This window comes from Lissotriton helveticus, chromosome 10 (genome assembly GCF_964261635.1).
Source record: "Lissotriton helveticus chromosome 10, aLisHel1.1, whole genome shotgun sequence".
In the NCBI taxonomy this organism is placed as follows: Eukaryota; Metazoa; Chordata; class Amphibia; order Caudata; family Salamandridae; genus Lissotriton; species Lissotriton helveticus.
This window is the reverse complement of record NC_136071.1, coordinates 1,072,293,043-1,072,305,743: the sequence shown is the minus strand read 5'-3', so window position 1 is coordinate 1,072,305,743 and position 12,701 is coordinate 1,072,293,043. Positions and strand designations below refer to the sequence as shown.

At 42.3% G+C, this 12,701-nt stretch overlaps 1 protein-coding gene across 1 annotated transcript in view; it reads left to right on the top strand.

The window, feature by feature from the left end:
* The first annotated feature begins 6,132 nt into the window (after positions 1 to 6,132).
* The window catches only part of LOC144785611 (uncharacterized), a 111,461-nt gene continuing 104,892 nt past the window's right edge, over positions 6,133 to 12,701 (top strand). The window contains exon 1 of the mRNA XM_078664423.1: positions 6,133 to 6,454. Within this exon, the coding sequence (XP_078520549.1) occupies positions 6,226 to 6,454 (229 nt within the window). The 5' untranslated portion in view covers positions 6,133 to 6,225. The remainder of the gene's footprint in view (positions 6,455 to 12,701) is intronic.

Here is a 12,701-nt window from a genome sequence, read left to right as displayed (position 1 = left end):
AATTTATGCAGGGAATTTGGACGGCTCAATGGACACAGTTGAAGAGATCCCATTAAATCAAAATTCAAAGTTTAGTCCTGAGAATGTCTAATTTTCTTCGATCTCTGTTTCTGCAGATTATTTCAAAGGACCTATCCTCATAGAGGATTGTATGTATGGACTATGTTAGAATGGGTATGGGGGTATATTCACCACGCGGACAGGGGGAACACAAGCACTTTATCAGTCTTGGGCAGGGGTAAGGTGCACAAGGTTTTACAGTCAGCAAAAGCAGTTAAAAAAACTAGGTGGTACACCACACAAAAGATGGCCATTTCCTACAACACCCTTCTGGCAACATACACCCAGTCTAAGCTGTTTTTTGGCGAGAAAATCAGTGTTCTTTTCCTTGCAAACATGTTTACCCTTGTGTTGAGCTGGGTCTTTCTGGCTTGATATTCTTGGATGTCACATTTGCTGCAGTTCCTCTGAATGTCAGTCCTGATGGGCACCTCCTATTATTCCATGATAAGTACTCACTTATAAAGACTGCAACAAGGACGAATCAGGAGGAACTAAGTCCCAGATTACTGACCAGCAATCTCCATTACTCTGCTATGTCACAGTCTTGCAGCCCTTGTGCCTCATCATTGAGAACGCATTCCATTCGGCTATAGGTGAAATATCATAACTTGTTATGGTATAGGAGGATCTACGGGTCAAATTATGTTTTATTGGTTATTTTAAAAGTCTCCTAAGGAGTGATTTTTCTGTTGCTTGCTGGAGGTCTGTCAGATGGCAGTCTTAATATAATATGTAAGACTAGGGATGCAATGGTGTAAAATAAAGTGATGCAGCCCCCACTGCCGAGTGTGAAGTGGGGCTCATAGTCTACTGGATATCATATTCATTGATCTTAGGAAATATGGGCTCCCTGTAGGGTGGTCCCCCTGCTCCATAGGGCTGCAAGGGGCTGCAAAGGCCTGCGTTGCGCCTCTGTGCAGATGAGTTTGTAATGAGATCATTCTTCAGTACTATAGTCACAGAAATGGAGTGGTAGCTTGACATTGTTGTAATTTCACCAAAATACCTAGTGTAGCCGCAGTAACTTCATGCACCAATTGACCGTCACTCACAACACAGGACTGAGCACATGCCCCACATTTAGACCCTCAATAGATTCATTTTTGCTGCTGAGGGCCAGGGAAAGGAATACATTATATCTGGTGCAGGTATAATGTGGCGCAGAGGTTTACAAAGTGAAGCATCTACCTAGATGCGTCACTTTGTAAATATGACGCAACATGGCACATTTTTTACACTGCTGGTGCGTCACAGAAAGTGATGCACCGGCGGTGTAAAAGTGACGCAAGGTCTCATAAATAAGGCCCCAGGTGTAGCCCCAGTGACTTCATGCACCAATTGACCATCACTCCAAACACAGGACTGAGCACATGTGCCACATTTAGACCCTCAATAGCCTCCTTTTTGCTGCTGAGGGCCAGGGAAAGGGGGAGGAATGGAAACTAGCATCTAAAGAGTTTTTTTAGAAGGCTGATGTCCCAAGTTTTCAAAGGCAAAAAGAAACATGTGCTGTGAAGAAAACATAGCATAAATTCCTCTGCTACAAACAGAAAATTATTTCTCAGATGGATATGGCACCAAAACGCATACATGTATTATCTTAGTGCTCGCTTAAGAGTTTGGCGGAGAGGGAACTCTGTTAATATGGCAAAGAAGAGCACTCTCCACCAAACTGAAGATCCACCTGCCTCATTCAGTATGTGGGCGGTAGAGGCCACTCTCTTTGTTGCTATCATACTCCTCCAATGGCCCAACAGGGTAATTGCCATCGAAGGTTTCACCATTTGTCCAGCCACCCAATTTTGAATGGGAGGACAAATGGCAAGATTCCCTGTCCTTCATCACCAGGCAAAACCTTGAGTTAAGGGGCAGTAAAACTGCAAAATCACCCCTGCGCCATGGGAGAAATCTCCGATGTTGTGAGGGTCATTGTTTTTTTCAAAAACAAAACCCTACTTAGGGATTTTGCTTTTGAAAATAAAATAAAAAAGTTGATCCCTAGACAAACTTCTTCCCCTTGTTGATGGAGCCATCCATCAACCTACTGTGACAGCAGTTCGTTTAAATGCAAGAGATGTTTACTGGACCGGCAGGCATCTCTAAATGGTGCTCCCTCGGGGCAATAGAGTACTTTACTCCCTCGCCCTGATTAAGTTAATTGCTAAATCAGGCCCTTAGTTACAAGACTTTTAAAAGGCACTGGAGTGTACATAACTTACACCTCCATTTAAAAAACACTACAGGTGAATAATGCGTGGTGTGAAAAGGTGAACATTTTTTTTATTGTTTCAGTTAATTAAAACCACAACAATACATTTTAAAAGAATCGACTGTGTTTAAAATTTCTTAATATATAAGTGCAATCTCTGTTGATATGTTCTAAAACATTCTCAGTCTAATACCGAGTTTGTTATTTAAAATAGAATAAAATGTAATTAAAATACAGTCTGTCTAACTTAGTTCAGAAGTTCTTGTTTTTTTTCTCTTTTAAGTTCCGGAGAGCTCTCTCCCCGAGCTACCACAGTTGTGTTATCCTTTTGTGGACAGGGTGCCAGGGTGTGCTTTAGCGATTGGGAGTGGGCTGCAAGGAACTTTAGTAGTAGGCAGTTCAATCGCGTGTCTACTGGGTTCAAGGTTGCCATAATTGCAGATCTGCACGTTCTTATGCCCCGCTCGTTCATAGACTTTTTTAAAAGAGAGCTTCGAGCTTGAGCTAGATTCGGGCAGATACAGACAAGATGAATGAAGTCCTCGTTACTCCTCCAGCATAGTCTACAGATTTTGGGTCCGTCGTGCACCCAGATTGGTTGGTCCATAGTCGATGGAAATTTCCCCAAACGAAGTCCCATCAATTTCTGTTTTCTGTGAGCTGGGAATGTGATTGTTAGATATGGGGCTGCCACAAGTTTTTTGTAGTTTGATATGACCATCCATGCGTGTTTTCTGGTACTAAACGTGGCTTTATCGAGTAAGAGGGAGTGGAATTTTGTCGACTTGTTTATAGCATGTTTGAACGCCGGGTAAGGCAGGTTGAGTTCCCAAAGTTTTCTTGTTCCAGTCTCAGTTATGGCCTTTTCAAGATACTGATTGTATTGGGACTTAAAATCAGATCTTATTTCTTCCCATAGTGCATGGTGCAATTCCGAGGCTGACGTGTTCTGTTTCAGTGTATACCAGTACTTAATTCTTACGTACTTTCTTCCCAGTGTCTCGTTTATTATTCCAAATTCTAACCTCGTCTGAGCTGGTGAGGCTCCCTGGTGTATTTGGAAGGTGGATTTGAAGATGGCTGTCTGCATTTTGTTAAGCAGATCCGCGTCTTTCCCATGCAATCCTACACTGCCATATGACAGGGTTGGAAGAACTTTTGCTTTTATTGTTGCCAGTAGAGGTTTATATGATGGCCCTGTGAGCTTTTTAGCCAAAGATCTGAAAGCAAATGAGAGTGAGTTTGATCTCTGAGTGATGTACAACATTTGCTGCTGGTGGCTTTGTCGATTATCAAAGTAGAAGCCCAAGTACTTGAAGTTGGACACGGCCTCTAGCTTTGTTCCCTCCAAGTAACTGGCTGTCCGCCGCCTGGTGATGAGCATTGTTTTTGTTTTTGTTGTGTTTATCTCCGGGTTGTTGTTTGTTATGAATTCTGCCAGCCCTGCTAATTACCTTTGGATGCCAATCTTCGTTAGGTTCAACAGTACCACGTCGTCCGCATAGGATAGATGAGTTAGCGGAAAGGAGCCAAGTTTAGGTGGATGGGATGGGATCTTATTCAGACTTGATGTTAGGTCTGCCATAAAAAGGTTAAAAAGATGGGGGGCTAGGACACAGCCCTGCTTTAGACCTTTGCTGGTATTAATTTTCCTTGAGAGCCGTGTTGCATTCCCCAATTTAACTTCCATCCAAGTGTTGGATTAAAGGAGTAAGATCCCTCTCAGGATTTTATCCGGGATGTTCCAACTGCGCAATTTCCTCCATAAGATGTTCCGATCTACACTATCGAATGCTGTCTTTAGGTCAATGAAACATAGGTGAAGGGGCTGTTTTCTTCGAAGATATTTATCCGCTTGCACTGAGAGAGACATAATATTTGTCAGTGTCCCAGTTCCTTTCCTGAAGCCTGTTTGGTTCAACGGTATTCTCTTTGTGTCGTCGGACCAATTTATTAGATCTTCCAGGACGAGGGATGCAAAGTAATTCGCCTCCACATCTAGGAGGGCGATCAGTCTGTAATTAGCTGGGGATGTTCTGTCTCCTCCTTTAAAGATTGGTGAGATTATAGAGCCCTGCCAACTTGACGGTATTTCGTTTTCAGTTGTTATCTCTTCAAATAATTTATTGGAGGGATCCCATTCGGCCCTGGAGCTCCGTTGCCACGTGACTTCCTTATGATTCTTCTTATGTCCTCTTCGCTATACCGTGCTTGTTTGACCTTATTTGTTGCGTCCTTCTTCTCCCGTGGGCTAACCACGTAACGTGAAGCCTGGTTACAAAGAGATCCCCGTCTGGTGATGGATTTTCTCTGCGTTCATAATAAATATGCTGATATGAATGATCACTTTTTGAGGTGTATTCTCTTGAAAATTGCTGGACGAATGGCAATAGAGGAAGAGAGACTGCTGTGTAATCGAGCCTTGAGGCCGTCAAGGTTCCTAGATGGGTGTACTGCGGCGGATTGTCACCTTTGATTCTTCCGTTAAGGAACCGCAGCCCTAGGAATTCCAGGCTAGTTACCAGTTTTTGACCAATTGGATCGAATCGCTCTGTTTGCAGCTGAGTTTGAGGCTTGACATTCCAAAATTAATTGTCAGCTGCTATAATCTCATCATCCTCAGGCGTATAGATTTGATTTGAATTAAAATCACCTGTTACGATGATTTCCCAGGGTGGATTATTGTTTCGAGTATCCCTGATTATGGATACTAGCTGATCCAATGCGGCTTGTTTCTCTTTCACCTTTGGAGGTGCATAGAAGTAAACCAGTGTCGGAGTTGGCCTGCCTAGCATAGATAGTTTTATTAATTGCATGTTTGGCCCATAAGGGGCTATTTGTTCTGAGTTAATCTTGATGTCCGACGCGATATAAACTGATAAACCCCCTTTTGGTCGACCATAGAGGAAATTTTTCCTTTCTGGTATATTGAAGTGAGTGTATCCAACAAGAGGTAGCTCCTCCAATGCCCATGTTTCTTGGAGGGCAATGATGTCGCATGCTGTCCAATTGTGGGGGGGGGGGGGCAAGCCTTCTTCCATCCATTTCCTGGCTCCGGCTATATTCCAGGACAATAGGTCGAGGATTTCCTGGGTACTATTCTTTTGGGGTTTTTTGGAAGGTCAATTATTTTTCTGTTTGTTTAATGTGTCTGTTAGCCTGCGCCAGTAGGCAGCGTCATCCTTGGAGTTTATTTGGTTACCTGTTGTAGTTAGGGGATAGATTGTCGGTGAAGGGCTGTTCCCTCTAGCGTTCCGTAGTACTGAAATTGCCTGCTCCTTTTTTTCTATCCGATTTTCTTTTTTCCCTTTTGTCGCCGGACGAGCTTCAAGAGGGCCTGGGTAGAGTGGTTTTACCGGCCTGGAAAGTCTTATGCCCCATGAATCGAACCATGCCCCATGAATCGAATCATGCGTGGTGTGTTTAAACAATTGCCTGACTTGGAACGCATTGTATTGAGAAATCTGCGTCTGTCGAAAGCTCTGCGAAACCATGCTTATGGCTTAGTGGGTGCTATATAAGTGGTGGATAACAGTAACAATAAAGACATCCACCCCAGCGATGTGATTTCCTCTCACATCATTACAATTATTTTGCTCACATGGCTGGCAATAGGACGCCCATATCTTATTACGATTTTTTGCTTTAGATGCTGTTTTTGCCACAGTGGCTCAGTTAATACACTTCTGCGGTAGTATTTTCTAATCCACAGTGCTGTTTTCTTTGTTTCGAGGAAGGGAAGGAAAGAATGCATTTTCCCTATGCAAACTACAGCGCACAATGGGCAATCCCTGCTGCTGCCGATTGGTGCTTGAGAGAGAAGGGAAGCCCGTGCTGCGAGCCACTTGGAGGCAGGGGAGGAAGCGGGGCAGAGCGAGAGACCGCAGCACTTCCCGTCCTCAAGCGAAGAGGTGACAGGACAGGCGGACGGAACAGCCGGACCGAAGGACAGCATGTCACCCCGGGGACAGTCCGCGTGGTGGGCGAGCCTGGCGCTGCTGATCGGGGCGCTGTGCAGCGGGGCCTGCGCGGCCCGGTCCAAGGCATCCCGAGGGGTCGCGGTCCCCTTCGTCTTTGACCCCGAGGCCGTGTGTAACCCCCCCTGCCAGCACGTGGGGCTGTGCATCAGGAACAACACCTGCTTCTGCTCCAAGGGATACGAGGGCGAGCTCTGCCAGTATGGTAATTAGAATTATATCTGCTCAGACTATCATCCGCGAATAGTCATAGCAGCGCAAACCTGTTGCCGCTACTGCAGCGCGTTAATATGCCGGATGCTAAGAACGATTCTTCCAGGCGCTGCGCAATGCTGAATTAACTGCCAGTGCTATTAACTTTATAAATTCAGCACGTCCCATTCTCTACATAATTTTTGTGCAGATAAACACGCACGTTTTGTGTATTATTTCTTAGAATTTTGCTATTCTGCTTGTTTGGAGGATATTTTCACCAAGTATTTCAGAAACTGATTTTTTTTCCACCAAGTATTTCAGAAATGGAATTAAGATAGTTTAAAGACACAACAACAAGGACGAATTTAGACAGGTTGTGCCGGGCTAATTTTGGACCTGGAGATACCCTATTTATAATATTTGCAACCCAGAGTAAAAGATACGAGTGCACGTTTACGCTCAAGCTGTGGTAAATAGAATTATTGTGTAAATGTTGTAAGTGAAATTAGTAAACTGTGTAGAATTGAATTCAATTTACACGGGAGAGTGAGTATGAGGGAAAAGGACCTTTTAACTGTAAAGTGTGTGGGTGGCGAGGGGGATTGGTGGAAGGTGGGGGCGAGCGCTAAAAGGAGCTGGAATGCACGATATTCTTGCAGCTGTCGAATAGGGATGCCCTGTTAAAGGAGGGATCCAAAAGTGTTGGATTTGTTGACCAGGGGCTGCTTCGAAATACAAAGACACTTTCACGGGCGAGTGCGCGTCGGAGACAAAGAACAAACCCGTTTGAAAGTGAGTCACTGAGCAGTGTTGGATTTGGGGGGAAGGCGCATTAGCACCAAACTTTTTTTGTGTGCACATTTTAACATTTTTGCAATTCATGAGGCGGATAAAAGCATGTCTTTAAAAAAAATGAAAAAAACTTTAATCCTTATCATGGAAGGGGTTAGTTGTTCTAAGAAACTCGATCGTTCCTTTCCACATGGCTCCATATCACTGGGGATAGCAACTTTCGATTCCTATACTTTCCTACTACATTCCTTTGTTACCTTGCCCTTTGAAGTTCAATTGGAGTTAAAAACGACAATTCCCAGAATGCATTGTCTGTTGAATAAATACACAGGACTGGAAATATTCAGTTCACAGTAATAGCGATCTTTTAACGCCTGCCACAACTTTACTTAACAATTGTTTGATTTACATTTTAAGAGTAAATCGAAACAGCTCTGAAAGTTTAACAGCTGAACATTTTATGATAGCCCCAACCAATGTATGAAGAGCAATTCCATCTCTTCGATGGAGTCTAACAAAAGTAATTTTGTATTTTTTTTCAAGGCAACGGACCTTTGGGAGAATAGCATGGGTTACAATCTACTGAAAATGGGCACTACTATTTATAACACTACTGACGTTGCTGCGCTATGTACAGAATACTATCACTGCTAGTACTACTACTAATAATGCTAATAATATTACATATTATTTTTTTAGCCCTCCAAAAACATACCTGTTAACGTTTATGACCTGTGAAGAAGGAGGGAAGCGTCTGTGACCAACATCATATAAAAAAACATGGCACTTTTTTTTTAAGCAATTTTATTAACTTAGGTTTCTATTTAAAAACACTGATCTATCCACAAAATGAAAAGATTTCATCTATCATAAACATCAAATTAATCTGACCGGTTTGTCTACAGCACACCCTCGAAATCCTCAATATTTAGTGCCTTACCATGAGTACGGCGGGTCCGCCCGCAGTATTGTGAGTGTGGTGATCGGACCACCACAAGACCACTGGTTCCGCCGGGATCAAGGATGGGCTGGCCGTCTGCCGGCACTGCTGAGCATATTACAAGTTGCCTTTTCACAGCCCTTTTCATTGCAGTGAGCCCGCCATGAAAAGGGTGGCAGAGAGGCAACTAAGGGGGCTCTCTGACGGATCTGGTCCTGGAGTTGCATGCGCAGTAGCACATGTATTATCCCCCTGTAATTGCACCGCAATTCCTGCATGGTATGCCATGCATTTCACACCTGGCAGGAATGTGCAGTTGGTGCTGTCATGGCTGTGGGCTGCATGTTAGGCCCTCCTATGTGCCTAGTAGCCGACCCTGTGAGACCGCTGCAGCACGGCCCGCCTAACCTGGATTCAAATCTGAATCTGGCGGGAGGGTGCACTATGGCCTTGGTGGTCCTCCTGTGGACGGAGCAGTGGTGGTGCTGCTGGAGGACCACCACAGTCATAATAAAGAGGTTATTACATAATCATTTTTTATAAACAATTTATATCCAGTCCACTCAATTGTAAATTAACTTTTTACCAAGAAGTGTTCTCATTATTACTTCCACATCTGATTATACGTTATGGTAGAACCTGTATTGTTGCATATACCCTTTCCCTTTTTTATAAACTTTCCTTATTGTATTTACCCATATAGTGAAAGAATATGGCTCTTTGTTTTCCCAAAAAGTGGTGATGACTGTCCTTGCTATTAAACATATGATGTACCACCTTTTTTTAGCTTGGGTTTTAATCCCAGATGTGAAGTACATCCCAACAAAATAACAATTGCATCTGGAAATATTTGATATTTGATATTTGATATTTGTGTGTATTTGTAAAGCGCGAGCGTTCGCTCCCAAGGGAGCATCTTGGCGCTGAGCAAGCTGCAGGGAATAAGATGAAGGCTGATATAATGAGCAGAGAGGGATTCAATGGGAGGATATTAAATTTCAATATTTAAACATTTCAGTGGCATATCTTATCACAGAAACCATCTAGATTTGGACATAACCAAAACACATGCATCCAATCACCAGTTCCTGAACATCTTAGACAATCTTTACATATGTTGGGATTTAGCTTATGCAATGACTTTGGGGAATAGTATGCCAACCACTAAGTGCATGTTTGCATTCTTTTTGTAGTCTGCCCCTCTTAAGGCTGTTATATTATGCTCTAGTGCCTCCCTTGAAATAGCTGGGCCGACAATGAGTGATGTTTTTTGAAGCCACCTTTTAAAGATTTGTTCTTGTAGGTTAATTGAGATATTCTTATAAGTTTGAATTTACTTAGCCCATTATACTATTCCTGATGGGTATATATGTTTCTTAAAGATATGTACCAGTAGTTATTTGGGGCTTTCTATGTTAGCAATGATGGATTACGCAGACATTTGGCCATGTATTTGTCTATGTCCACCACATGATACATGAAACCTTTTCCCATGTATTTATTGTACCCGCTATTACCCAGTTCCCAATTTTCTCCATACCAACCCCCACCCCACAGCGTTTAAGCTCCAGTGGTGTCATTTCCAAGTGTATATATGTCAAGTGTGATTCAGCATGTATACTGGGTATCTTTAGGTACTGGAGCAATTGTTTATGCAATGCATGATACATGACCTGGAGGCTAAATTGCAGACCTGCCTATTAAAACAAAAATGTCACCATGTGATGAGAGGGTGGGGCCTTGGACGGGGGCGGGGCTTCGTGATGAGAAGTACCTAAGAGGTACTTTAGCCCCTGTTCCACTAACAAACCCCATCCTCCCCCAAAAATGCTTGTAGAGGCTGGTGCTGGTGTCCTGGGGTATCTTTTAAAACCTTAATGGATATTGGCAGTTCAAAGTATCTAGCAATGAGTTTGAAATCCAATGTTTACAACAGCTTTGAGCTCGTTTCCCCTGCCACTGTGTGGTACAGTCACCTCACCAGATGGCCGTGTAAAGGGAGCTGCTATTGTGTGCCACACAGTTACACCCGATGAGTTGGCAGGTCTGAAATTTTACCAATTTAGGGTTCTGAATCTATCAACCTTTGGAGCATTATACGCCAGGGTTCTATTTGTTTGAAGAAGAAATTATTGAATATGTTATCTCCCAGGGAGCTGTAAAAGTAAGGTAGAATTATTAGGTATGCTGCCTGATAATAATTATCAGGTCTGACCAGGAGAGATTCCCTTCTTCTTTATGTAGTTGCCGTATCTTTAGACTAACTTGGGAAATATGGTGTTGCCATAGGAAACTCAGTATTATTGAATCTATTGCTTTAAAAAACTATTGCATGTTACACACGGTATAGAAGAGAATAAAAATACTGATTTCATTAAGATATTCATCTTATTGATTGTGATTTTACCAATTATCGACACTGGGAGGTTATTCCATATTACCAGTAGCCTTTGTATCTTTGCTTTGGCAGGCTTAATGTTTATTTGAAATAGCTAGTCCAGATTTTCAATGACATGAATTCCAAGATATTTTTTAAGTGATTTGTTATAGTGTATTGATAAAACTTTTGGCACCATCTGGAGGAGGTATTAAACAGTAGAATGACAGTTTTGGCCTCATTCATTTTATACCAGCTCACTGCTGAGTATTCTGCCATTAATTGGAATACTGCCTCAACTGAGCATTGTATAGGGGGTTGGTATATAAAACCCTATAATTTGCATATAATTTCAGTTTAGGGGCACCCGGGAATATGTATCTTATTGCTGGAGCCAATCTTATTGCTATTGCTAGGAGTTCAATATAGATTGGAAAACGTAGGAGGGCATAAGGCAACTGTGTCGTGTCCCTCAGGTGAGGTTAATTGATTGTGTTACCTTCCATTTACTCAGAAACACAAAATAGGTACGTTGGGAATTTCAGAAAATGATAAATTTGGTCATTATATTTACATCCTAGGGCAAGCCTATAAACAAGCTTATCTGGATGAGGAAGCCTCACACGCAATTTTCGGAAAGCTTAATTATCGGCAATCTCATCTCACCCTGGTAAAATGGTACTACCAGGGCGGACTCAACTCCAGTTGTAAGGGAGTTGTTAATAAAGTGAAAGACTGGATAAACTGTAATCCAGATGTTTCTAAAATACCTTGGTGTAAACCTAATTAAATTCCTTTATTAATAGGTACATCAGGTATGGGTAAAATGAATAGATGTGGGATGTTTTTGGGTACAATGCCCTAAACATACCTTAATTAGCTGGCATGCTTCTGCCCTCACTGGTAGTTTAGGAAAATGCGGGCACCGTTACAGAACAAATATACTTGCCATGCGTAGGGAACTAAGATTTTTATATAAAAAGAACTATAGCAAGTTTCTGAACTTTAAAGCAAACGATAATCAATTGATCAAATAAATAAAGAGAGTGGAACATTGACCCTTGGATATCAAGTATCTCTTTACATCTTCATTGACCTTGATCCATCGCCATAAGCTTCAATATCTTCATTAAGTACACATTACTGTATATACATAGACGGTGTTCCTGATGAAGGCAGCAATGCCGAAACGCGCGTAGTTTTCAACCCTGCCGCTTGCCATCATCATATCATCAACTCTCAGATATATCAATACTGACATCATTGTATAATTGTATTTGAAAGGAGCTGTAACTGTGTATATATAATGAACCTAATACTTATGAAAAAGAATATAACTCAACGCCAAAAAAATGTGTGATATGGATGATCAATTAATTTATGAATTTGTTTTCTTTTTCTACATAAAAATATAAAATTAGTAAACTGAAAATATTTTCTACATCTGTAGTGATTAATTTGTATGAGTTTTAAGTAGTTAACCTAAATTTCACACCTATAAAATTGATTATCGTTTGCTTTAAAATTCAGAAACTTGCTATAGTTCTTTTTATATAAAAATCTGCCCTCACTGGTTCCTGAAGTCAGGTCAGGCCAGGATTTAGGCCCAGATCTCTGTAATAGGGGTGATTGTTTGACATTGTTCAGCATTCCATCCGTCGTTTGTTCTTTTTGGGACGGGTATGCACAGACGTGGGCCCCGTGCTCACCATGCCACCGGAGTCAAGCTACCCTGGCTGATGAGGGGTGATACTCCAAAACCGGTCCTAGGATACTTGTTTCCAGTCTGGGGAGGACCTATCCTGGCAGTTTGGGCTGGACTGTTTCGATGGGGAGCAGGGTTAAGACTGATTTGCATAGGGCTGTGCCCAAACTGGAATGATATAATGAGCACAAAAACTATGGATTTATGCCCAGATCTCTGCACTGGGGTGAGTGTATAACATTGTTCAGCATTCCGTCCATCATTTGTTCTTTTTACATTTGTCGCCATAAGTGGGAAGGGTATGTCTAGATGTGAGTCCCATGCTCACCATGCCACCAAAGTCAAACTATCCTGGCTGATGAGGGGTGATACACCGAACTGGTCGTAGGATGCTTGTTTCCAGTCCAGGGAGGGCTTGGCCTGGAAGTTTGGTCTGGACTATT